The sequence below is a fragment of the Mandrillus leucophaeus genome, unplaced genomic scaffold (assembly GCF_000951045.1).
Source record: "Mandrillus leucophaeus isolate KB7577 unplaced genomic scaffold, Mleu.le_1.0 Scaffold104, whole genome shotgun sequence".
Taxonomy (NCBI): Eukaryota; Metazoa; Chordata; class Mammalia; order Primates; family Cercopithecidae; genus Mandrillus; species Mandrillus leucophaeus.
In genome coordinates, this window is record NW_012098543.1 from 2,005,402 (window position 1) to 2,019,583 (window position 14,182).

Sequence of the window (14,182 nt, forward strand, 5' to 3'; positions counted from 1 at the left end):
CGCCTCCCGGGTTCACGCCATTCTCCTGCCTCAGCCTCCTGAGTAGCTGGGACTACAGGCGCCCGCCACCTCGCCCGGCTAGTTTTTTGTACTTCTTAGTAGAGACGGGGTTTCACCGTGATCCGCCCAACTCGGCCTCCCAAAGTGCTGGGATTACAGGCTTGAGCCACCGCACCCGGCCTGAGAGATCTTACAAGTGTAACAAATGTGGCAAAATTTTCAGACATCGTTCATACATTGCAGTTCATTGCAAACTCATACTTGAGAGAAACCTTACAAATGTCATGACTGTGGCAAGGTCTTCAGTCAAGCTTCATCCTATGCAAAAACAGGAGAATTCATACAGGAGAGAAACCTCACAAGTGTGATGATTGTGGCAAAGCCTTTACTTCATGTTCACACCTTATTAGACATCAGAGAATCCATACTGGACAGAAATCTTATAAATGTCATAAGTGTGGCAAAGTCTTCAGTCCAAGGTCACTCCTTGCAGAACATCAGAAAATTCATTTTTGAGATAACTGTTTCCAATGCAATGAGTATAGCAAACCGTCAAGCATTAATTGACATTAGATTCAAATCAGCATTGATTTGAGTTTGTATTGACTTAACATTCAGTTCAAACCTTAATTGACATTAAAGTGTTTATGTTAAGAGGATTGAGCCAGGTGCGGTGGTTCATGCCTGTAATCCTAGCACGTTGGGAAGCCAAGGCACGTAGGTCACTTGAGGTCAGGAGTTTGAAACCAGCATGGCCAACAGATGTGAGCCACTTTTCCCAACCTATTTTCTGTTTCTTATTTTCTATTTTTCTTTTTTGAGATAGTGCTTTTTAAAGAGATAGTACTTTTTTGAGACAGTAGTTTTGAAAAGGGATATACCGTAGTACTTTTTAACAGGGATATCAGGCTGGGTACGGAGGCTCACGCCTGTAATCCCAGCACTTTGGGAGGCTGAGGCAGGTGGATCATGAGGTGAAGAGGTCGAGACCAGCCTTGCTAACACTGCAAAACCGCGTCTCTACTGAAAATACAAAAAATTAGCCAGGCGTGGTGGCGGGTGCCTGTAGTCCCAGCTACTCAGGAGGCTGAGGCAGGAGAATGGTATAAACCCAGAAGGCGGAGCTTGCAGGGAGCCGAGATCACACCACTGCACTGCAGCCTGGGCGACAGAGTGAGAGTCTGTCTCAGAAACAAAACAAAACAAACCAGGATATGAGAGCCCAACAAAGTGGCTCATCCCTGCAATCACAGTACTTTGGTAGACCGACTTGAGTGGATCACCTAAGGTCAGAAGTTCAAGAGCATCCTGGCTAACGTGGTGAAACCCCATCTCTACTAAAAACAAAAAAGTTAGCCAGGGGTGGTGGTGTGCACCTTTTGTTCCAGCTACTTGGGAAGCTGAGGCACAAGAATCGCTTACACCTGGGAGGCAGAGGTTGCAGTGAGCCAATATCATCCCACAGCACTGCAGCCAGGGCGGCAGAGTAAGTCTCCATCTCAAACAAACACACAAACAAAAAATAGAAAAAAAAGAGACATCAAAAATTCTTTTGTTCTCATTGTATAATAGATTTCCTTTTTTTTTTTTTTTTCTGGTTCCTCTTCATTTCTCTATTTTTTATTTTTTATTTTTTTTTTGCAGTTTGAGTTTGAGATAAATCTTAGTTTTAAAAATTTTATTTCTGGCCGGGCATGGTGGCTCACGCCTGTAATCCCAGCACTTTGGGAGGCCAAGGCAGGTGGATCACGAGGTCAGGAGATTGAGACCATCCTGGCCAACATAGTGAAACCCCGTCTCTACTAAAAATACAAAAAATTAGCTGGGCGTGGTGGCGGGCACCCGTAGTCCCAGCTACTTGGGAGGCTGAGACAGGAGAATGGCGTGAACCCAGAAGGCGGAGGTTGCAGTGAGCCGAGATTGCGCCACTGCACTCCAGCCTGGGCGACAGAGCGAGACTCCGTCTCAAAAAAAATTTTTTTTATTTCTGCTCTCGGCCTTAGTGCCATGTTCTTGGAAACCTCTGTGCCATGAGAGCCAAGTGGAGAATGAAGCGCATGCTCAGCCTGAAGCACAAAAGAAGAAAGATGAGGTACAGCTCCAAGTAAACCGCTAGCTTGTTGCACCGTGGAGGCCACAGGAACAGAAACATGGAGTGCCAGACGGTGGCGATGCTGTTACAAGTTGTGGAACTGCATGCTACTATCTAGAGCTTGTCTCAATGGATCTAGAACTTCATCGCCCTGTGATCACCGATCACCTCTGAGACCCACCTTGCTCATAAACAAAACTGCCCATGTTGGTCCTCTGCCCTGGACCTGTGACATTCTGGACTATTTCTGTGTTTATTTGTGGCCGAGTGTAACAACCATATAATAAATCACCACTTCTGCTTTTTTAGCTGAACAATTGAAAAAAAAATTATTTCTTTCTTAATCTATAATGACTTTTGAAAGATGCCTTTGAGGCGTCCTATAATCAGCTCATATCATTCATTTCTGTACTTGAGTATTTTCTGGTTATTCTCGACCCCGGAATTCAATAGAATTTTTTTTTTTTTAAACAAGTTCAAAAAGTTGCTGTTTGAAATTAGCATCCGGTTCAGTTCAAGGTCTGCATGCTTTCTAGTCTTTGTTATTTATTGGAAGCCTTGGTACCTACTACTTAAGTTTGATTGTTTCAGTGTATACTTGGTATAGACGTCAGTGACCTTTTAACTAAACATCAAAATATAGTTTAACCAGTTAGTCTGTTTTTCAGTTTTCTTTCCTTTTGTCATTTGTTAAAATCTTGAGCTGGGAGCTGTTTATTGCGTGTTTCCCTCAAGGCCCTCTGGTCCATTCTGTAAAAATGTTGAAACATGGGCTGCATTGGAATAGAACAGTCCTCCAAAAGAACCCATGTATTCTTTTCTTTTTCTTGAAATGGAGTCTTGCTCTGTCGCCTTGGGTGGAGTGCAGTGGTGCAAACTCAGGTCACTGAAACCTCTGCCTCCCAGGACCAAGGGATTCTCCTGCCTCAGTCTCCTGAGTAGCTAGAATTACAGGCACCCACCAGCACACCCGGCTAATTTTTGTATTTTTAATATATTTTGGTACCTAAACATCACATGATGGACATATTTGTTTTCTGGAAAAACTCCGAGGAAAGCTGCCCCCATAAAGACCCATTGCCATAAAGCATCTCCTTTCTCTGTCACATCCTCCACCCTCCTTACAAACTCACTGGGCAGCAGCTACTGTCAGTTCTGTGTCAGGCGTCAGAGCAAGTCTCGTACACGTGTATTTCTGCATAAAGCAAAACAGTGTTGAAGTGTTGGGACGACGAAAATTTTTGGGGGTGGTATGGAGAGATAATGGGCAATGTTTCTCAGAGCTGCTGCAAGCGGATTAGGGGTGGCATGGGAACCTAGAGTGGGAGAGATTAAGCTGAAGGAAGATTTTGTGGTAATGGGTGATATTGTGGGCTTGTTAGAAGAAATATTTGTCACATAGAATTATTGGTGATGGCCTGGATACAGTTTTGTTTGAATTGAAAACCTAATGGAATAAGAGAAGGAGAAAAACAGGTAGTAAAGGACTAAGAATTGGGAGGACCCAGGACATCCAATTAGAGAGTGCCCAAGGAGGTTCAGCATAGCCCTGCCAGCAAAGATTATTTATATACTTTAAGAGTTAAGAGTGGCAGTTTGGGAATAGCACCAGGAGATATCAGCTGTGATGTCTTGGAGAAATAGTGTAAACCAGCAGTGTAGAGAGCAGGGCATTTATGAGTAGTTGAGATCAGTGAATACAGAAGATAGTAGGGATGACAAAGTTTTGGGGACACAGTCCAAGTAGGTCTGGTGTCTGGAATGAGATTGGGACCTGATAAAAAGGAGTGTTGGTACAGGAGCTCAAATGGGCTGTACCCTGTAGCATTCCAAGGACGGGACCTAATTCTGAGAAGGGCAAGTGGTAAAAGTATTGTCCAGTCCTTTTTAAGTTAGTGACCGAGCTTGGTGAGGTGTGTTTTGAAAAGACCATTAGTCCATTCTACCTTTTCTGAAGATTGAGGAAGGTAAGGAGTATGAAGGTTCCACTGACTACCAAGAGCCTGAGCTTGGGTGATTTAACTAATAAAGGCTGGTCCGTTATTGGACTGTATAGAGGTAGGAAGGCCAAACTGAGGAATTATGTCTGACAGAAGGGAAGAAATAACCATGGTGGCCTTCTCAGACCCCGTGGGAAACGCCTCTACCCATCCAGTGAAAATGTCTACCCAGACCAAGAGGTATTTTAGTTTCCTGACTCAAGGCATGTGAGTAAGTCAATTTGCCAGTCCTGGGCTGGGGCAAATCCCCAAGCTTGATGTGTAGGGAAGGGAGGGGGCCTGAGAAATTCCCAAGGAGTAGTAGAATAGCAGATGGAACACTGAGAAGTGATTTCCTTGAAGATAGCATTCCATGATGGAAAGGAAATGAGAGGTTCTAAGAGGCAGGCTAGTGGCTTGTAACCTACATGGAAGAGGTTATGAAATAATGACAGAATCGAATGGGCCTGTGAGGCTGGAAGGAGATAATTTCCTTGGTTCAAGAACCATTTGCCTTGTGTGGGAAGAGATTGATAGGTGGAAGTTTCAGTGGGGGAGTGGCCAGATGAGAAGGAGAAAAACTGCTGTAAGAGATAGAAGTTGGAACACTAGCTGCTTTTTTAGCTACCTTATCAGCATAAGTGTTGTCCTGAGTGATGGGATCTGATGCCTTTTCATGGCTGCTTTCTTAGCTACCTTATCAGCATAAGTGTTGTCCTGAGTGATGGGATCTGATGCCTTTTGATTACCCTTGGCGTGAATGGCTCCAGCTTCCTTTGTAGGTAAAGGAGCTTTGAGAAGAGTTTTTATTAAAGAGGCATTAATGATGGAGGACCCTTGCATCGTGAGGAAATTTTTTTCTGCCCATATAACAGCATGGTGGTGCAGGATATGGAAGGCATATTTAGAATCAGTATAAATATTGATGCACATTCCTTTTGCAAGAGTGAGGGCTCAAGTTCAGGCAATGAGTTCAGCTTGCTAAGAGGTAGTGGAGGGGGGCAGAGCAGTAGCCTCAATGATAGATACTATAGCATAGCCTGCGTTTGCTGGTGATTGGCGATTAGGCCTAGTGGAACTGCCATCAATACACCAAGTGTGATTAGGATGAGGAACAGGAAAGAAGGAAATATGAGGAAATGGAGTGAACGTCAGGTAGATCAGAGAGATACAGCCATGGGGGTCAGGTGTGGTATCCGGAATAATGTGGGAGGCCGGATTGAAGTCCAGGATAGGAACAATGGTAATTGTAGGAGACTCTAAGAAACAGTGAGCATAGCTGAAGGAGCCAGGGAGCAGAAAGTATATGCATCAAGTGTGAGGAAGAAAATAGATTTTGGAAGTTATGAGAATTGTAGAGAGTGATTTGAGCAAAGTTTGTGATTTTGAGCCATGGGGGAGGATAGGCCAGACAATTTTGTTGATAAGGAGCAGATCCTGAACTAACCTGTAAGGCTTGTACGGTTTTTGGACAGATAAAATGGGAGAATTGTAAAGAGAGTTTATAGACTTTAAAATGCCATGCTGTAACTGGTAAGTGATAACAGGCTTTAATCCTTTTAAAGCATGCTGTGGAATGGGATACTGGCATTGAGTGGGGTAAGGGAGATTAGGTTTTAATGAGATGGTAAGGGGTGCATGATCGATTGCCAAGGAGGGAGTAGAGGTATCCCATACTTGTGGGTTAAGGTGGGGGGATATGAGAGCAGGATGCAAAGGAGGCTTTGAACTGGGGAAAATGGTGGCAATGAGGTGCGGCTGTAACCTAGGAATTGTCAGTAAAGTAGATAATTTAGTTAAAATGCCTCAACCTAATAAGGGAACAGGGCAGGTGGGGATAGCTAAAAAGGAGTGCTTAAAAGAGTATTGTCCAAGTTGGCACCAGAGTTGGGGAGTTTTAGGAGATTTAGAAGCCTGGTCATCAATACCTACAAAAGTTATGGAGGCAAGCGAAACAGGCCCTTGAAAAGAAGATAATGTGGACTGGGTAACCTCCATATTGATTAAGAAGGGGTCGGACTGACCCTCCACTGTAAGAGTTACCCAAAGGGTCTGTGATGGTCCAGGAGGCATCCGAGGCAATCTGGCAGTGTCAGTCTTCAGTCGCTAAGCTGAAAAGATCTGGGAAGGAGTCTGTCAGAGAGCCTTGAGCCAGAGTTCCAGGGGCTCTGGGAGTGGCTGCCAGGTTGGACAGTCTGATTTCCAGTAGGATCCCACACAGATGGGACACGGCTTAGGAGGAATCCTGGGCTGCGGACATTCCTTGTCCCAGTGGTCAGATTTCCAGCACTTGAAGCAAGCTCATGGGGTAGGCGGTCCTGGAGGGATGCCTGGCCACTGTGGTTCAGGCGTTTGGAAGTTCTTGTGTGTTGGAGACGTGGCTTGGGTTTGTCTCACAGTGGAGGCAAGGAATTGCAACTCAGAAATGCGTTGCTACTTGGCTGCTTCTACTCTATTATTATACACCTTGAAGGTGAGGTTAGTTAAGTTCTGTGGTGGGGTTTGAGGACCAGAATTTAATTTTTGGAGCTTTCTTTAATGTCAGGAGTAGATTGAGTAATAAAATGTATATTGAGAATAAGATGGCCTTCTGGCTCCTTTGGGTCTAGGGCAATAAAGTGTCTAAGGGCTGTTGCCAAACAGGCCATGGACTGGGCTGGGTTTTTATATATGAAAAAGAGCCTACATGCTAACTGATTTGGGAGAAATCAGAAAAAGAAAAAGAGCATTGACCTTGACTATGCCTTTAGCTCCAGCCACCTTTTTAAGAGGAAATTGCCAGGCACGTGGGAGAAGGCTATGGGAGAGGGCTATTCGCAGAACAAAACTGTTAACTGGACTGGGTGTGAAGAGGTGAATTGATAAAAGGATTATACGGTGGGGGAGCAGAGGCTGAGAAAGAATTGGGACCTGGCTTGGCCTGGTGAGGAGCAGCCTGGGGAGGACGGGAGAGGTCAGATGGGTCCAAAGAAAAGGAAGATTAAAAAGACCCAACAACGATTGGGGTTGGGACTGAAGGGACAGGTGGGAGGGAAAGAAGCAAGATTTGGGATGAGTTGCATTGGGAACAGAGACTAGGTGGGGACCTACGTGTAACAGAATGCCTGTTCCTTGAACTGGTTGGTCTGAGGACAAGAGATCGTAGGTGGATCTTTCTCATGGAGCAAAGAGCAGGAGGACAGGGGATTGATCTCCCAAGGGAGGTCCCCCTATCTGAATCATGGCACCAAATTTCCCGGGTTTCAGCACCAAATTTCACTCTCTACAAGAGAAGAGACCACCCAACAGGCTTTATATGAGCAACAAGGCTGTTTATTTCACCTGTGTGCAGACGGGCTGAGTCTGAAAAGAGTCAGGGAAGGGAGATGGGGGTGGGGCAGTTTTATAGGATTTGGGTAGGCAAAGGGAAATTAGTCAAAGGGGGTTGGTCTTTGGCGGGCAGGGGCGGGGGTCACAAGGTGCTCAGTGGGGGAGCTTTTGAGCCAGGATGAGCCAGGAGAAGGAATTTCACAAGGTAATGTCATCAGTTAAGGCAGTAACAGGGCATTTTCACTCGTTTTCTGATTCTCCAGTTACTTTAGGCCATCTGGATGTATACTTGCAGGACACAAGGGATATGATGGCTTAGCTTGGGCTCAGAGGCCTGACAGTAAATTTTAGATAATTTTTTGTTTTCTTTTTCTTTGCTTTTTTTTTTGAGACGGAGGCTCACTCTGTCACCTGGGCTGAAGTTCATTGGCAGGATCACTGCAACCTCTGCCTCCCGGGTCCAAGCATTTTCCTGCCTCTACCTCCTGAGTAGCTGAGATTACAGGAGCCCACCACCACACCTGGCTAATTTTTGTATTTTTAGTAGAGACGGGATTTCACCATCTTGGCCAGTCTGGTCTTGAACCCCTGACCTCATGATTCACCCACCTCGACCTCCCAAAGTGATGGTATTACAGGCATGAGCCACCGTGCTTGGCCAAATTTTTTTATATTTATGTTTTTACTTTAGGTTTGGGGCCACATGTGAAGCTTTGTTACATAGGTAAAGTTGTGTCATTGGGGTTTGTTGTACAGATTATTTCTTCACTCTTGTATTAAGTCCAGTACCCAATAGTTTTTTTTTTGTTTTTTTTTTGTTTTTTTTTTTTTTGAGACGAGTTTTGCTCTTGTTGCTCAGGCTCGAGTATAATGGCATGATCTCAGCTCACCGTAACCTCTGCCCCTCAGGTTCAAGCAATTCTTCTGCCTTAGCCTCCCGAGTAGCTGGGATTACAGGTGCCTTCTGCCATGCCTGGCTAATTTTTGTGTTTTTTACTAGAGACAGAGTTTCACTATGTTGGCCAGGCTGGTCTTGAACTCCTGATCTCAGGTGATCCACTCCCCTAGATTTCTCAAAGTGCTGGGATTACAGGTGTGAGCCACCATGCCCAGCCCCCAGTAGTTACTTTTTCTGCTTCTCTCCTTCCTCCCACCCATCACCCTCAAGTAGATCCCAGCATCTGTTGTTTTCTTCTTTGCATTCCAGTAAATATTTTACTTTGATATTTGATCCTATTGGTGTAAAAATTTACATGTTATCATGTTAGCAAATGTGGCTAGCTTGCTCTTTGACATCTGCATTGGAAATTGGCTGAATGACAACGTGTGGGTCCTTTCTGATTTTTCTCTGTATAAAGAGTCCTGTAGTGACTGCCTCTGTGCATACCTCCATTACTACAGATACCTGAAGCTTCCTCCATGTCAGGCAGTTGAGAGTGATTTCTTCCTCTAGGATGGGGCATTTCCTATTTTCTAAGATCTGACAAGATTTCCACCTGCCCCCAACTGCCAAACCATTCTTTTCCACCAAGATGAGATTCCTTTTCAATTAAACAAAACTTGCTACTTCTTACATTTTTAAAAACATATATATACTATATACATTATATATAGTATATATATACACATCCCCACACATATACACACATATATATATACAGATTAATATATACACACACATATGTATATATTTTGAATATCTTTTGTATTTTGAAAATCTGAGGAAAATGACAATCCTTTGTATTAACATCTAGTTTTTCTGAGTCTGTGTAGGTTTTATTATTTTGTTGACATATATATACAAAATGGATTTTTGTACTTTGAGTGATTTTGTTTTCATGTATTTTATTTTATTTTCAGACGGGGTCTTGCTTTGTTGCCCAGGCTAGTGTGCAGTGGTGTGATCGTAACTCACTGCAACCTCCACCCTAAGGATCAAGCCATCCTCCCACCTCCAGCCTGCCAAATAGCTGGGACCACAGGTGCCTAGCACCATGCCTGGCTAATTTTTTTTTTTTTTTTTTTTTTTTTGAGATGGAATTTCAGTTTCCCGGGTTGGAGTGCAGAGGCGCGATCTCGGATCACTGCAACCTCTGCCTCCAGTGATCAAGCGAATCTCCTGCCTCAGCCTCCCGCGTAGCTGGGATTACAGCCATGTGCCACCGTGCCTGGCCGATCTTTCACTGTAGATGTTGTGATCTTTGAAAACCTCACTCATGCCCTGGCAAATCTAGATACTGAATGTCACTTGGTGTGTCAAAGTTCCTAACATTTCTATAACGGGAACCCTGCATTGATTTTTTAATTGATGTATTGCTTGTATTTTTTCACAAATGTAAGAAATTCATACTGAGAGGGTGTCATGACTTCTTCAAAAAGTGTAATAAAACACAACTGGGAAGACATCATGTGGTGAGAAATCCCTTACTCGGATTTGTCAGAACATTCACTACAATTAAATCCACGCTTTCCCCTCTGTCCTCTTCTCATTTTCTGTAAAGATAAGAACTCCTCCCAGAACCATTTGGTATAAATGTGTTTTCATTTCAGCGTCTATTGACATTCAGGAATGTGGCCATAGAATTCTCCCAGGAGGAGTGGAAATGCCTGGACCCTGCTCAGAGGACTCTATACAGAGACGTGATGCTGGAGAATTATAGGAACCTGGTCTTCCTAGGTGAGGATACCTTCCCTGCTGGGGATGTGCCCTTGTGTATCTTTGCATTTTCTCTTGTTGCCTCTTGGGAGCCCCATTGTTCTCTGACTAAAATGGAAGCGATATTGATTTTGAAATGAAAAGCCTCATGATGTAGCATCTGGACTTTCACTGTCCCCTTTGTTTAGATGTTCTGCATTCTTTGTGATAGCTCATTGGGGGTTCCAGAACTAAAGTAGGCATAAAACGTAATGGCAGGCTGGGCACGGTTAAAAAAAAAAATTTGTAACCTGTAAAAACTCCTCCTTCTCCACTAGAACTTTTTGTTATTTATGTCGGAATTATTTCTGTATATGTTGCATTTCTGTTAACATGTATGTTATGTGCATGTTGCATTCTGTACAATGTTTTTCATGTCTTTTTATTCTAAATATTTTAAAACTTTAGTTATGAAGAAAAAGTACACGTATGCCAGTTTTTGTATCTGTCCTTTAATTAATTAATTTATGTATTTATGACATGGAGTTTGTTCTTTTCACCCCGGCTGAAGTACAATGGTGCCATGGTGGCTCACTGCAACCTTTGCCTCTTGGCTTAAAGAAATTTTTGTGCCTCAGCCTCCTGAGTAACTGGGACTACAGGCGCAGGCCACCACACCTAGCTAATTTTTGTAATCTTTTCTTATCTTCCCTGTGCTATGATTATTTGACAATACGGAATTTCCATTGATTTTGGTTACCCTTACATGAGCTTGTTGTGGATTATTTATTAATATAGTATATTGTGTGGTCCTTTAGCATTTACTTGTCTACAGTAAATATGCTGTAAATATGAAGAATATATATTTTTCTCTTCAGTGATGTGACAGTGGTAAGTTTTTTGCAAACTGTTATATAATTTAGGGTCACAGTGGAAAAATACTCCTTACTTTAGGGTTATACATGTCTGTGTCCTGTCAGTGTTTTGTGATGATATTAGAAATAGGCTTCCATAGAAATGACTTGAAGTACATGGAATCGCCCTTTATTTATTAAAGAATCTTACTTCTTTTGATGAAAATATCCATAACCTTTTTCTTTACCCTAACAACAAAATTTAGCTGAAGTAGCTGTCAGGCCTCTGAGCCCAAGCTAAGCCATCATATCCCCTGTGACCTGTGTGTGTACATCCAGATGGCCTGAAGTAACTGAAGAATCACAAAAGAAGTGAAAATGGCCTGTTCCTGTCTTAACTGATGACATTACCTTATGAAACTCCTTCACTTGGCTCAAAACCTCCCCCACTGAGCACCTAGTGACCCCCACTCCTGCCTACCAGAGAACTGCCCCCTTTGACTGCAATTCTCCATTACCTGCCCAAAGCCTACAAAATGGCCCCACTCCTATCTTCCTTCGCCGACTCTCTTTTCGGACTCAGCCTACCTGCACTCAGGTGATTAAAAAGCTTTATTGCTCACACGAAGCCTGTTTGGTGGTCTCTTCACACAGATGCAAGTGAAAGTAGCCTATTCCATTATCCTTCCTTATGTCATCTGATAAAATGGTGAGCTGTAAGCTTCTAAGTAAATGTCCCCGTCAAGTCCCTCTGGTCCATAGTATTCTCTGCAGATGTGGAAGGATGGGCTGGATTGACTTGGAACCTTGGTTTAGCAGAGCCCATATGTTCATGAAGAAAACATTTGCTCCAATCTCATTTTTACAGCTGCCTCTTTTTCAGTGTTTTAAACATTTGTAGCTATGTGTTCACACTTGTGTATATTTTGAATGTATTTCTGTGATTTTCTGAGAGTGAGTAATTACATGTTTGGCATTGATGTCATCAGAACCTTAGATCGTGAAAGAAGTTGCTTTTGCTCAGGTATATAAAAGACAGTCCGGGAACTTTGCTTTTTACTTGTTTCTTTGTGAGATAGAGTGTCACCCTGTCACCCAGGCTGGAATGCAGTGGCACAGTCTTGGATCACTGCAACCTCTGCCTCCCATGCTCAAGTAATCTTGCATCAGCCTCCCAAGTAGCTGGGACCACAGAGGTGTACCATGACACCTGGCTCAATTTTGTATTTTTGGTAGAGATGGGGTTTCACCATGTTGCCCACGTTGGTCTCAAACTTCTCAGCTCAAATGACCTGCCTGCAACAACTTCCCAAAGTACTGGGATTACTCGGCTGAGCCCCCACTCCTGGCTGGTGTTGGAATTTTCTAGAGGAGGAAGACCAAGGCAGCCTATTGGGCCTTCCAGGCCATCACATGGGAATCAGCCACACCTCCTTCCTCCTCACCTCAGAGCTTCTCAGGATAACTTGGGGAAATGTCTCCCGCCGTGAACCTCAGTGAGCCCACCTGTAACATAGAGGTGAGGAATACGACCAGGAAAGCTCAGTCAGAGTGACACTGACCCCTGAAATGACTGACAAAATACAGTGTGTGACTTTTCTTCCCCAGAGGGTAAAGCTCAGTTTGTTTGTTTGTTTGTTTGTTTTTGAGACCGAGTCTCACTCTGTCTCCCAGGCTGGAGTGCAGTGGTGAGATCTTGGCTCACTGCAACATCCACCTCCCGGGTTCAAGTGATTTTCCTGCCTCAGTCTCTCCAGTAGCTGGGATCAGAGTTGGCTTTCAATATTCTTTTGGGTTGTGGGAGAAAAATGTTTGAAGACCTTCTCCCTATGGATCTGTGGCCCCAAGACCTCTCTGACATCATCGCCTGCCTGTACCCTCCTTTCTTCCACTGCTCCACCCACAGGGGCCGCTTTCCTTTGCCTGGGGCTGAGGTTGCTCCTGACTCAGGGCCTTCGCTTGAGCTGTCCCTCTGCCTAGGACTCTCTGTTCCCTCAGCTGCAAGTGACAAGCATCCTTTCTTCCCTAGGTGTTTGTTCTGGAATCACCTTTTCTGTGGAAACCTTTGTGATCTCACACAGCCCCCTCATTTGACATTGCAGCTGTGAACCCAGGACTTCTCAGACAGATCTCTGTTAATTTAGAAAGTTTACTTTGCCAAGGCTGAGGACACACCCGTGGCACAGCCTCAGGAAGCCCTGCTGACATGTGCCCAAGGTGGGCGGGGCATAGCTTAATTTTACACATTTTAGGGAGACATGAGACATCAATCAATATATGTAATAAGTACATTGGTTTGGTCTGGGAAGTTGGGACAACTTTAACCAAAGCCAGGGAGATTTGAAGCAGGGAGGGGCTCCCATGTCACAGAGAAGTGAGGCACAGATGTTTAGACATGAGTCAAAAAATCATGACTAAAATGGGATATGTACCAGGAAAGGGACTAGGAAAAAAATGAAAATGGCATTAAAGTCCCAACTGAGGCTGAGGGAAATCAAGAAAGAAAAGGAATAGGGTATCCTTTTTAGGGGCGGCCACTGTAGGGTCTCCTAAACCCATTCCATTAACTTGGAAAGCAGAAAAACCACTACGGGTAAATCAATGGACTCTACCAAAACAAAAACTGGCGGCTTTACATTTATTAGCAAAGGAACAATGAGAAAAGGGACATATTGAGCCTTCATTCTCACTTTGGAATTCTCCTGTGTTTGTAATTCAGAAAAAATCCGGCAGATGGCGTATGTGAACTAACTTAAGAGACGTAAATGCCTTAATTCAACCCAGGGGGCCTCTCCAACACGGGTTGCCCTCTCCGGCCATGATCCCAAAATTATAACTGATCTGAAAGATTGCTTTTTTTTTTTACCATTCCTCTGGCAGAGCAGAATTTTGAAAAATTTGCCTTTACTATGCCAGCCATAAATAATAAAGAACCAGCCACCAGGTTTCAGTGGAAAGTGTTACCTCAGGGAATGCTTAATAGTCCAACTATTTGTCAAACTTTCATAGGTCGAGCTCTTCAACCAGTTAGAGACAAGTTTTCAGACTGTTATAGCATTCATTATGTTGGTGATATTTTGTGTGCTGCAGAAACGAGAGAGAAATTAATTGACTGTTACACATTTATGGAAGCAGAGGTTGCCAACACAGGACTGACAATAGCATCTGAGAAGATTCAAACCTCTACTCCTTTTCATTATTTAGGGATGCAGACAGAAAATAGAAAAATTAAGCCACCAAAAAAAATAGAAATAAGAAAAGACACATTAAAAACATTAAATGACTTTCAAAAATTGCTAGGAGATATTAATTG

General features: G+C 43.6%; 1 protein-coding gene across 1 annotated transcript in view; it reads left to right on the forward strand.

The window, feature by feature from the left end:
• The first annotated feature begins 9,939 nt into the window (after nucleotides 1–9,939).
• LOC105539523 (zinc finger protein 600-like) overlaps nucleotides 9,940–14,182 on the forward strand; it is a 79,483-nt gene continuing 75,240 nt past the window's right edge. Inside the window, 1 exon segment of the mRNA XM_011979837.1 lies at nucleotides 9,940–10,057. Within this exon segment, the coding sequence (XP_011835227.1) occupies nucleotides 10,024–10,057 (34 nt within the window). The 5' untranslated portion in view covers nucleotides 9,940–10,023.